The sequence below is a fragment of the Accipiter gentilis genome, chromosome 26, assembly GCF_929443795.1.
Source record: "Accipiter gentilis chromosome 26, bAccGen1.1, whole genome shotgun sequence".
Classification (NCBI taxonomy): domain Eukaryota; kingdom Metazoa; phylum Chordata; class Aves; order Accipitriformes; family Accipitridae; genus Astur; species Astur gentilis.
The window spans coordinates 2,675,279-2,688,141 of record NC_064905.1 but is presented as its reverse complement, the minus strand read 5'-3'; the positions used below and the strand labels follow the sequence as shown (position 1 = coordinate 2,688,141).

Below are 12,863 nucleotides of genomic sequence, written 5' to 3'. Positions count from 1 at the left end.
GAGTCTTAACAGCTGCAGATTTTTTACATGTGAAAGGCTTTTAAAAAATCTGAAGTGGGTAAAACATAGCTTGGTTTTAAAATAATAGCTAGCTTTTGGACTTCAGACACAGCAAAGGTTTTGAAAAACTGAGGCTTGCCTATCCTCTGTTCATGAGATATAACTTACCTGGAAATAGCTAGTTACCTTTGTGATAAAGGTATACACTCAGTTTTTGTGTCTCTTACGCATTTATTAAAAATGAAGCACGGAATGGGAGTATCCACCAGATCTAGAAATAAATCTGGTGTCACAAGATTATCCTTTGTGTCTATTAGCCACCCGATTTCCAAAGTTTATAGGAAGTTTATAAAACTAGCATCTTTGGAGGTGGGAGTGGACTGGCTTTGCTTATTCTTTAAATATTATTTCTTCATGCTTGCCATCAAAGGCGTGTATCAGTACTGAAAGATAGAGACGATGTATCTTGGGTGAAAAATGCAGACAAGCATAGCACTTGACACCCAAATCAAATATTGACTTGGAACGTTTTTCTGAACTTTGGGTATATTAATCTCTTAAAACTCGGCATTTTCCAGGCTAGACTCATTATCAGTCATTACTGTGGTATCCAAGCACCTATTTTTCCTGTTCAGTAAGCTAATTTACAGGGGGAAAAAAATCTGCAAACTCAAGTTTGTCTTTTACTTGCTTTTATTTTTAAGGTAATTGTGTATTACAAGGGAAATGTCCTTGCACCATGGCCTGGAGAAGAGAGGCAAAATTAGTCCGACTTGAGACTAATTTCCTATTTTAAGATGGAGAGCAAAATGTCTTTTCCAAAGAACAACCATGTTTTCTGTAATTTGTCTATAGATAACCTTGGCAGCAATTTGAAACAGATGTCTTTAGTAAATGACCAGTATAACTCTAATGTGCCCTCTAAAGTCTGATGCTCTTCAAGAACTGATGCATTTTCCTTGTAAGTTCATTTTATTAGTCAACTAATTCATAAATAAATTAAATTCTACTCATAGAACATGGTTCCTTACATTCATAATCAGTAAAGTAGGAAAGCCTTAGCTAAAAAAAAAAAAAATTCTTCCATTTTCCAGCAAAACTGGATATACAAGTTTAATACATCATACATAAGTAAAGTCAAGTGACCTTTTAATAGGATAACTTTTGTTCTTGTAAGGGTTTTTTTGAGGCCAATCTTCTAATGCTACACCAAATTATGCATGAAAGGGTCTGTAGAATGCTGGTAGAGATTAAAAATCATTTTGGAAGAGGAATAAGAGATTTCAGGGTAATCTTTCTATCCAGATTTCATTGTAAATACACACGGGAGAAGCCAGGTAATCAGTAAGCTGACAGTGAAACTGATGGGAGAGATGAAGTGATTGAAGATGAATTTGAACCCTCACATATCTGGACAGCTATTGGGGTGTTCGGAAACATTCTTTTATTTGAAAATCATCCCAGTTAGCTGCTGCTATATAGAGGAGAGGTGTTTCTGCCATACCTTTTCCATAGGGGCAGTCATTATGTTGGATGATTGTTGAGAGTGTGGGGTTTGGTCTTTAAACACTTGCTCCAAAGGGGATGTGAAGGGTGTAGAAGTTGGAGGTGAATGAGGTTAGGGTGTGGAAAACTATAGAATCATAGAATCCTTTAGGTTGGAAAAGACCTTCAAGTCTAACCATCAGCCATTCCCACTAAACCATGTTCTGAAGTGCCTTGTCTACATGCTTTTTGAATACCTCCAGGGATGGTGACCATGTTAATGTCCTTTTACCCCTCTAGAAACAGGCCTGTGTTTACTTTGTTCCTTTTTCTTTAGGAAACTTCAGGGAAGGGGAAATCTGTAAAAGAGGTCAGGAAGTATAAACACAATTGAGTACAGGTGCTGTTGATATGATGCCATCAGAAGAAGGTAAAAAGCGATAGAGTCCTGGCCTGTTTTATTTTCCAGATATTTGAGTCTTAATTCCAACAGCATTTTGAAGTAGCTTTTGGGGTACAGCTTTTATAGATGTGGCATAAATGTTTTAATTCTTGATATATAACTAAAAGCATCGATGCAGGTCTGGATTTTCATCATCTTAGTCATCAGCAATATTGGAATATTAGTCATGTATTGTCATCAAGGAGTTGCCTGTGTAGAGCTCATTCCTCTTACTATTTTGTTGCCTTCTTCAAGAGCATAATGTGTTTATAATTACCATTAAGCTTGCCATGAACAGTTGTCTGAATCACCAAAAACTGGTTTAAACAGCACCAAGTTGGAAGCCTTTAGTAAGATGATAATGCAGCATGCTCTGAGTGATAAGCAAAATGAGCTAGGAAAGAATTATGATTTCTACTTTGATAAACACAGATGCTTTTTTTGGATAAGGATAATTATTCAGGTACTGTCCAAATATCACTGCTAGAAACACTTTTATTTCAAAGAAAAACATTTGTGTTGCTAAGAAGCATCTAAGTTGAGCATTCACTTTGAAAGTTTTAACTTAAGATCAGATCTACATTACATACCAGTGGTGTGATTTCTGTCATGGTAGCTCAGATCGACTTGTGTAACTAATGTGTTTTGTGCTTATAACAACATTTTATCACTTTAGCTTGTTTGTCTGAGGAAGGAATAGTTCCTGTGCCAATAGTTACATCTGCTGCTACAGCTGCATCTATGAGGGGCACGGTGCCCACGTAGCACACTGGTATTCTTTTACCAGCTCTGCTCTCTGTCAGGTCTATAGAAAGGATAATCTACCAGTCTGGAAATAAAGGTATTCCTGTACTGCTAGCACTTTACTACTGTGGATATGTTTTATGCTCTAGATGTATTAGTTCCCTTCAAACACTTCTTCCCCCTCTTTCATTGAAAAACTTCCCTGTTGGCAAGAGAGAGAAGGGCTCTCTCCCTTCTGCACTTGCTGCTCAGTAAATGGAGCCCAGTTCAGTTTGTTGTGATGCAGAAACTCTGGGTTTGCCCAACTGTGTGAAAAATTTCCCTTCTTTACAAAACCTTGACAACATGTGGGGTTGCATTCTGTTGGAGAAAGACATTTCCTCTGGGTATGGAGGGAGCTTGTTTTACTGAGCTTTCGTGGGACAGCTATACCTAGAATGGCACCAGGTAGCTGGAGAGGTGGCTGGGAGACAGCTCATTTAGATTGACAGCCAAATGCAAAGCTGTATTCCTTAACTAGATTTTTAGACACACAGATACAACTTGAAAGGTGCAGGTTTTGAGATTTGATCCCAAAAGTGGTTACCCATGAAAATATTAAGTAATTGCCTCAATATTATAGGGAGCAGAAAGTATACAGAATATTGTCTCTGATCCCCTTCCTCTTCCAACCAGTTGCCAGCCTGTTGAAATAAAAAAATCCTGAAACCCCGATTTCTTATTGTCTAAAACTTTTGAATCAAAACTGCAAACGTTTTGCTTGCCAGTTTTGTTCCATCTAGCTGAAATTTCCCCTCCATGTGTTTATAACCAGACTTGAAATTAAAATTGCTGTCATCTTCTTTGTGAGGTTGCGGAGCTCTGGAAATAGCAGTTATCTCAATTTTAGTCCATCGTTCCCCTCTGTGCTTTATGTCTAGAGTTTTTCTCTGTGCGGCTTGTTTTATTTAAAGGCTTTTACTATTTTAAGTTAATACATTGGGATTCTGTTGCCCACAACAAGCTCTTGCAACGTACCTTCTGTGGAGCTGCAGCCACTTGCAACTACTTAAGTCATATAAAATCACAGAGGAGTTGACAGCATGACTCCCAGTAACTTGCTCCAGAGTCCCTATGGGCTTGAACCAAAGTCCTCCTGCCATCCCTCCATGCATTAAAGAAGTGGAACTGTTTTGCGTAATTCATAATAAGTTATGCCTCTGCAAAACTAGTGAGTTCATAGGATTATAGCTATAATGCAGACTTCTCCCTCATGCGGTACCTAATAGGACTGGATGTTAAAATGTTCACATTTGTCTTGAATATTGAGTGTAGTGTACAAGTGAATTAATAAATGTATGGACTTATTGAATAATAAAGCTTTTTTTTAAGAGAGATGGGAGTTACATAATTGGCACATCTCTTCTGAGAGTCCTCAGTTGCCACTTAGGTTTGCCAGAACAGTTGTTTCTACAGATAAATTAAGTTCATGGGTTTTGACCATCATGAAGTGAATCTGGACTGTTTTCTTAATATGGGGGAGGAAGAAATTAGATGTGCTGTATTTGAAATTTGTGAGAGTATCAGATACACTTTTCTTTGGCAGGTCCTCAAGAAGAAAATGTTGAATGGCTGCCTCTTCATTCTTTTTTTTTTTTTTTTTTTTACTTTTAATATGGGTGATTTTAAGCTGCTTACAAGTGGGAATTTGCATTCCCAGAGAAACTGTAAAATGAAAAGTAAAAAGTAGAGCAAGAAGCTGAAGTTTTGAACTTTAATCAGACATTAAAATGCCAGGAACACCTTTGAAAAGCTTTGTTTCCATGTTGCTGAAATTCCCAAAGTATCTGTCTATAAATGGGTATGGTTTTGTTATTTTTGCATAAGGGTTTGTGAGCATCTGTTATGAGAGGATACTGGTTAATGTTAAACTGAAAAGTTATGTTTTTCAATCATAAGACAGTCTGAAAACTCTCTTATTTCTGCAATGCTATTTTTACAACTGCAGTTTCAAATGAGAGTAGTCAGACTCTTAGAATTCAATCAGTGTATGTTTGTCTTCTGCATAGCCATACATAATCCTTATTTATAACAATGCTGTGTGGCAGAGGCAGCTCTGACAATTTTAAATTATGCAGCAATAAACACATTACAGAGCCTCCTTTGGATTACACCATTGCTGGATGATTGCATCCAGCACCCATTTAGGAGGGCTTTGCGTACTTGAATTCCTGAAGAAGCTGTCCTAAAACGTGACCTGTAAACAAGGAGGAAAAACTTGCTGTTGCATTTCTGAAGTCAATCCAGGTACATGAAGCAAAGACTTTAGTACAAACTTTCAGTGTCAGCCTTTGAAATCCTTGAAAAAGATTTAATGATAGAGATTATAGTTCCTTTTTTCTCTTCTTTTTTTTGTCTCTTATTGAAAAAGCAATTTGTCAATCCTTTAATAAACAGTTCCATGTAAAGTAACCCCTCTACCTAAGCTAGGATGTCAGCGCAAAGAGAAAGTTTAACAAGTACAAAGCTGTAGCAGTATTTCTCGATTATTTTCAACAGTGTAATTTTAGTAGTTTTAGCGAAGACCCCAACCTTGTGTAGTTGAGGCTGCTATAGTCTTTGAATTGCTGGAAGACATGGCTCCTTCGTCATTATCTGAACAAATTCAAAGTTCAAAAAAAAAAATCAAAAATGTATTTCAGGTGAAAAAGGTAAAAACTGCCTATTGTCAGACAAGGCAGTTGTCTACAACAGCTGACAACACAAACATAGGCTGACAAATTGTCACTAATGGAGGAAAAAACTGCTTTAGAAATGTCAAGGTTTTTCCTGATTTAAAATTAGTAAATTCTGAAGCATCAAAATAACTAGAATTTCAGATGGAGTCACTCTGTGACAGATGGTGCAATTTTTCAAAAAATTTTTTTTATATTGGAATTACACCTTCCTGCTAATAACTTATTCCTGATAGACCCTTTGCCCTGAGATGGTACCTGCTTTTAGAAGGAACGAGTTAAGTAATGCCTTCTCCAAAGGCATCATGTCATCTTGCAGTAGTCTGATGTTGTTGTTGTTGTTAATACCAAGCCGATTTGAGTTTCAAAAACTGACCAGTGCATGAAACCCACTTCCCAGATGAGTTCGTCCAGCTTTGAGTTTTACTTGGCACCGGTTTGTTAGGTTGGTTTGTAGAAATGGTTGTGTCCGTGCACTTCTTGATAATGCTCAGTGTGTTTGTTGCTGGGGGTAAACTTAAGCTCATTCATCTAAACATCAGCAGCTGCTTTGGGTCCATCCTGCTTTTTGGGATACATGAAGCCATCTTTGGGACATGGTTGTATACTCTATAAACTGAGAGCCTTGATATTGCAGCAAAAAGATGCTTTTCAGATTGGTCTGTTAGTGCTGCAAGAGGTATCTCTGAACTGTGTCAGTCTAGTTGCTCTAGCCTGTCTTCATTCCCAGTGTATTTTTAACTTTTTTCAAGAGATTGCTCATTATGGCTGATTACATTATTTGCGATCATTTTGTCTCCTTTGATGCCTGTGCCAGTAGTGCTTATGTAAAGGGGCTTGATGATATTGAATAGTAAGAATGAACAAATGCAGTGGGAATTCAATTGCTATTTTGCTCTCAAGCACAAGTGTTCTTTCTAAATCAAGTCTGACCACTTACTATGTCAGTCAGCTACGTTGTTGGAGACATGGAGCAACTACTTCGTTTACATTTGATTTAAGGGGAATTTTTGTTTGTTTGATGTGCTCTTATTTTATTTGGAAGTTTTAGATATGTATGATTTCTAAGTGCTCTGCATGCTTTAAAACAAATTTGGCTGTAGCTGATCTTCATCTCAGTTGTAAAATCCTATGTATTACGTGTACCTGTCAAATAACTGGCCAGTAGTACCCTATCTTCTCTACAAAAGGAGTTGAAGTTCTCAAATATCACGCAGGAGTTATTGATGATGGATTCTTTCAGGTAGTTTTGAAATTAAATTTCTTAATCCTACAACCATCCACTTCATCTGATACATGCAATTTTAGAATTCATGCTATAGAGCACATGATAATGAATGATAATTTAAAATACCTCATTGTAATGTCATTTACAACTTGATTAATTAGTTAACATAGGTCATCTTAAATTTCAAATTTTAAGAGGTTTGTGAGTGTTTTCCAATAGTTTGACAGTCTTCCCATGGGTGCAGTAAATGCTGCATTGCTGTGAATTTACAGCCACATCCGCAGCACTCTGAAGTCACCTCTGCTGCTGCAACATTCTCACTTTGCTCTGATGTTCAGCAAATAGTTTGCTGGGAAGTTTGTGTGCTAATCTGGCAGAGAAACTAATTCGCTAAAGCAAATAACTTGCTTTTGGACAAGCATGCTGAATTGAAGTGTTGAGATTTGGAGACGCAGCAGTAGAATGGGATGTGGCAGCCAACAGTTGTATTGTCTTAAACTGCCAAAGACCCTCAGTCAGGGAAGCACACATGCTTCTTTCATAAAGGTTGGCAGTCCCAGTCGGGCAATTTCTAAAGAAGAATTGCCATCAGTGAGGTATTCAGAAGAAAAATGACTGTTCAAAAATGACTGTGCAAAAAAGCAAAATTTCATCATACTATGGCGGGGACACTCAATTATAAACTTCTTTGCCTCTCTGTATTCAGACAGAGCGGGGTTTCTCTGTGCTTGATTCATCACACTTGGCTTGAGAGAGAGCACAACATCTCCAGATATCGGAGAGGCTGATTTTGTAGTGCTTCAATGTCGCTTTTATTCAGCCCCTACTCAATAGAGCTTTGTGTTCTTCTTGCTCCTAGAGATTGTAACTGCTGCTGTGGAGGCAGAAACGAAGTGGAAATATGGACCATAAAAAATACTGGCAAACTAGTGTTTCTCAAAAATATGACCTGTGCTTAAAACAACAGCAAAATCTTTATTTGACTTTTAAATCATGGCATCTTACTGTCTTCTGATTATTTTTTTTTTTTTGAGCCTCTAAACAAAAGCATAGTATACTACAGCTCACTGTGAACTAGGGATTTAAGACATAGCAAATCTACAGGAAAACCCCCCTATGTTCAAACTAAAATCCCTTTCTGATAGGGCATTATAGAGAGTACAGCTGTTTGGTGGTAGTGCCATGCAGAGAGGAACTAAGCTGGAGACTGGAGCAAATGTGGTAACAGAAAGGACAGAGAAAAGAGCCTTGGCTAAGCTGGGTGCAAGCTGCATGACCTTGCAATGAACTGAAGACTTACTGTAATTCTACCTCATAATATGTAGGTCTTGTCTACAAAGACTAGTGCAAAAGAAAGTTGAGGAGTAGGACACTAATATTTCTGAAAGTTGGTAGAGTTTTCTATGTCTTGTTGATGCTGCACAGTCTTTCTCTCAACTTCAGTTTGTTTTAATCCAAATATATGCTGTTGCATCTGTTTACTTGTAGGAACATACCTCTCTTCTTGACAGTGCACCCTTTTGTATCCTTTGGAACTTGATTTGGAACTGGAGGGAGGAAAAGGCTGAGCACTTTGCAATGGGAACTTGCTTTTTGGTCCCAAAATTAATAATGGGTTTAATGAAAAACAGCATTCAAGTATATTGGCATGTGGTTGACGGTTTGTGGGACAGTAATGTATTCTGTGTGGGAACATCTGTCGTAAGGGAATGACTTGGGAAGGGGGAAAAGCATGTGATATAGCTTCAGATACTACTTCAAAATGACTTGTATATGAATGTACAGGATAGTTTAATTAAAGGGAGAATGCAATTTCCCCAGCTTATGAAGAAAAGTATATGGAGAACTCTGGTTCACTGGTGTTACTGAGCATCTGCTGGCTTGTGGTAATGCTTTTACAGCACATTTACTGGGGGTTTTTGCAGGTTGCTCTGTCTCTGAAAGGACAGTACGCGGTGTTCATCTCAGTTCACTTCATGCTATTTTTACAGCTTTCTGTGTTCAAATGGCTCAGAATAACATGCTTGTCATTCACCTGTCAACTAGGAAATGTAACTTACTTCAGACTTCCTTCCCCTGAGAGTAGCTCCGATATGAGGAATATCTTCAATTACCAAAACATTCTGTGCTGTCCCCTTCCTGTGTGCTCTTAAAAGGCAGGTGTTTACAAAAGATCCTCTGTTTCAAGATGACCTAGTTATGGATGCTGTTGTGCAGCAGGTCAAGGTTTTGGAGTAAAGTTTTTAGTATCACAAGATGCTATTCAAATTTTGGAGAATTGTGGATGGATCTTCAAGATCACCTGTACCAGTAAATGGTTTTATTCAATGAATTGCAGCATAAATGGAAGGCTGGAGGAACATCTGCCTGATACTGCAGTCTTTGACTAGATAAGTAGTACATCAAGTAGTTTAAACCAATGCATTCAAATCCCTGTATCCTGTCTCAGAGGTGCACTCTGTGCAACACCAGCAAAACAGCTTGAATTTTGCAACACCACTGCACCGTTTGCATACGTGAATTGCTTGATGAGCCTCCACGTTCTTTTGGGTTCACACGCAGTAGGATATAGAAATGTTTCAAGAAGAGGAGAGCATCCGTATGCTTACGGACATCAGAATACTTAATTCTCAGATGCATGGGAGCTTGATTGTTTTTTTTAATTGTGTGGTTGCTGCTGTTTCACTCAAGTGGGAATGGGCTTTTTAACTGTAACTTCAAGTGCTGCCAATGATGCTTTCGTATGTTTTACTGGAGAGAACTTAACTGAATCAGTGGTAACAATGATTTGTCTGTCCTGTTATGACTATAGTTTTATGATCTGATATGTTATGATTTTATGACTAGAGAAGGAACAGATGTCATTAGTGGTTTCAAAATTGGTTAGAATTGAACGAATGTGGATGCTTTGTATTTCATGATGGGTTACTGGTCACTGTTGGGGGTGGCTAAAAAGTTTCCTACAGAGGGAAATAAAACCTAGTTCTAACAGTTGTGTTTTGTTTTCTCCCACCTCTGACACAGGTTGCCAACTTGGCCTGTTCCATCTCGAACAACGAGGAAGGTGTGAAGTTGGTTCGCATGTCAGCCAGCCAGCTTGAAGCCCTGTGTCCCCAGGTAATGAAAAGCGTAAGAACGTAAGACATACCCTAATAAGTTGGGCAACTGGTCCTGCTTAGTACATGTTCTGGCCTCATAGTGGCTGTCTATGGACTTGCTACAGAACTTGACTTTTTCCTTAATATATGTAGAGAATGAAATGGAGTGTAGGTATCAAGACTTAGAAACTTTAAAATACGTGACAAAGTAATTGATGATACAAATGGGTCTTTTTTACATAATAGCTCTAATTTCATTTGGTCAGGGTATTCTAGTAACCTGCAAGGCAGTAAACCAGTGAAGCTTCAGTTGTTTACTGTGCACATTCATGTTGCAGGAAGATGTCTTGTGAAAACGCTAACACTGCTCCTGTGTACACTGTAAGATGAATTGTACATATTTTTTTCCAAGTAGCATATAAATATGGCAAAGAAATATTCTTGATAGAGCAGGATCAGAGGAAGCTGGCTGTGCATGAAGAGTTTGAACCTGGCTGAGACTATCTTTTAATTAATAACTTTTTAATGGAAACAAGGAAATTAAGTTTATATAAGCACTAGACTATCCTCTTCCATTTTGACATCCCTGATGTTTTGAATGTCAACAACTAGCTACTTGGATGAACCTCTGAAGACTACAGTGCGCTGTCAATCCTTGTAATTTACATTTTTTAAAGCAACAGGAAATTCAGATCTATAATATAAAAATAAGCTGTTACTGGTAATGAGGAGCTAATGGAAAATATGTACTCAGAAAAAATTGGTCAAATGGCATTTTATGAAAACAATGTGTGTTGTCTCAGGATTATTTGGAATTTGTTCACGTTTTCCCATGTATATTGGTCCTTCTAAAACCAGTTGAAAAGGAGAGATATGTTCACCTGTACCCACCTCAGCAGAAGGGAAATTTTGAGGGAGTAGGTGAAGACAGTGTGAAGAGCAGGACTATTTTACCTTTTCTGTTATTTTTAAGCGACAGTCCTATTAAACAGGTGAAGATAGGCACCTGAGCATAAAATACTATCTAGGAGGCCTTCTGTCATCCTGGGGTGAACTTCTGTGGTTCCCACTCCTGCATCAGACCCTGAGGCCAGTGCATCAGCTGCACTAGCTGTGCAGTTCCTTGCCTCCGACATCTAGGGCAAGTGGTGTGTATGGCTCGTTAAAACCAAAGGTCAATTTTTACAGTAGGAACAAAGCATGTGGAAGAAAAAGCTTTTAAAAATACATCTTACCTGGTATAAGGGCTTGCTCTTTCCTAAAGTAACCAGCTAGGTTGGACATAATTTATTTTTTTTTTTAATCTCCAAGAATATGGATGTCTAATGCATGTTGTTCCAAGCAAATGCTGATGCTTTTGAAAATAATAATCTTTCTTAAGTTAGGTTTTCTTTGAATCTAAATGTTTCTGGTAGTTGTCCAAGTCTGGGGAGGGTGTTTTCCCTTCCCCATTGCTGAAATTGTGTGTATTTCAAACTCTTCTATCTTTGCTTTTCCAACAATTGCCTATTTAAATAAATCTACTCCTTTATAAAATAAGCATGATATCAACGTGAAATCATAAACTGTAGTCAATAGTCACCAAACTGTAGTCACATTACTGAAGTACAGTTGTTAACCTTTGATTTCAGGGAGTATGGATGATATATTTACCACACGTTGGAAGCTTTGATTATCTATAAATGGACAAGGTGTATAACTGATGGATTTTGACTTTACAAAGGTCACATATCTGAACTTCCAAGCCTGCAGTTTAGATGCACCACTGCAGAGTCTTGCCTTAATTTCAGGGTTGTTGCCAAGAGATTAGTAAATGACAGTATAGATGTTTATAGCACTTGAGAGAGTGCTTTTATATTACATTACATGTTCTCTGGTTGATTCTTTAATGCTCTAAGAGTATTTAAACATGTTGTGAATCCTGAGAGATAATTAGGGGCACTTGTCTAAACTGTTCTACAAATGGCATCTGTGTTTTCTCCTAACAAGACAAAAGTTTGTCTTTTGCCAGTCTAAGCGGCACAGCACACTATCATCCTTCTCAACTGAGTTACTGAATGGTCCCCAAACTTTGATTATCCTGTATAATCTCTAAATGCTTCTAGATATAAGAAGATATAAAGAACATCATAGTGGGATTTTGTTTCCTTTTTCAGACAATTATCTGTTTATTTTGAAGTTTATTGCTGATGAGATTCACAGCTGCTTCTTGAATCCTTTCAGTTGACTGTGCTGAAAAAGTTGTGAATTAGGCATAAAATACAGATTTAATCCAACACTATCTGTTTGGTTTTTTGGTGGTAGTTTTGGGGGGTTTTAGGTTTTTTTGGTTTTTGCTTAGATGGTATTTTTCCAGGAAGATGCTGGATTTGGAATGAGTCAAGTCAATCAGTAATTACAATACTCTCTTAAACTCAAGTGAATATGTTAATATTACACAGAAATACAATGTATGAAATTTAATTCAAGGTATTACTGTTGTTGAAAGGATGAAACTGAAATTTAATGCACTTGAGTCCCAGGTAACCTCTTAAACAGCTTAGTTGAGTAGAGGCCATTCTGGGAGTAGGGAACTCCTGGTTAAAGAATGATTACTGCAGAAATCAATCTGTAGAGTTAATTGTAGAAGCTGTATCTCAAATAGAGCAGTTATTCGGTCCCTTGCCATGACTAGCCTTTTTGAGCCAGCAGCAGGAGAAAGGAACATGCAACACTTCAAATTGGTTAGGGAAATCTTGGAAGTTTTGTTGATGCAGACAAGAATCCAGTCATTGCCAGTGTCACCTACAAGTTCAAATGTTCTCAGGTTTGAAATTTAATTCTTTGAGGAAAAAGATGTGGAAAATTTTTGATCTGAAAATTCTCTACAAAAGCCAGCAGTTAAATTTGTTTAGTGTGGCTACGTTACTGGAAATCAGCTCTTCCTCAAGAGTAACATCATCCTTCCTGTTTGTGAGTCCCCAGCCAATTAAGACAGAAATTAATGCAAAGTTGAAGACTTAATGTGATATTTAGAGCTCCTGTTTGATGGTGCAGAAGGAACTGCTAGGAAGAGCTGTGCATGCTCTGTAGTAGCCAACTGAGTGACTTGTGTTAGTCTGGGTTTACAGAGGAGGAATAAGGCAGCATTAGGGGTCACTGGTGTTTTTCTT

At 37.8% G+C, this 12,863-nt stretch overlaps 2 protein-coding genes across 3 annotated transcripts in view; both read left to right on the top strand.

The window, feature by feature from the left end:
* The window catches only part of MATR3 (matrin 3), a 1,017,354-nt gene that overhangs the window by 816,039 nt on the left and 188,452 nt on the right, over positions 1–12,863 (top strand). The gene's annotated exons all lie outside the window — the stretch shown is intronic.
* CTNNA1 (catenin alpha 1) overlaps positions 1–12,863 on the top strand; it is a 121,513-nt gene that overhangs the window by 76,919 nt on the left and 31,731 nt on the right. For both annotated transcript variants that reach the window (XM_049829435.1, XM_049829433.1), the window contains exon 10: positions 9,638–9,730. In XM_049829435.1, the coding sequence (XP_049685392.1) occupies positions 9,638–9,730 (93 nt within the window). The remainder of the gene's footprint in view (positions 1–9,637; positions 9,731–12,863) is intronic.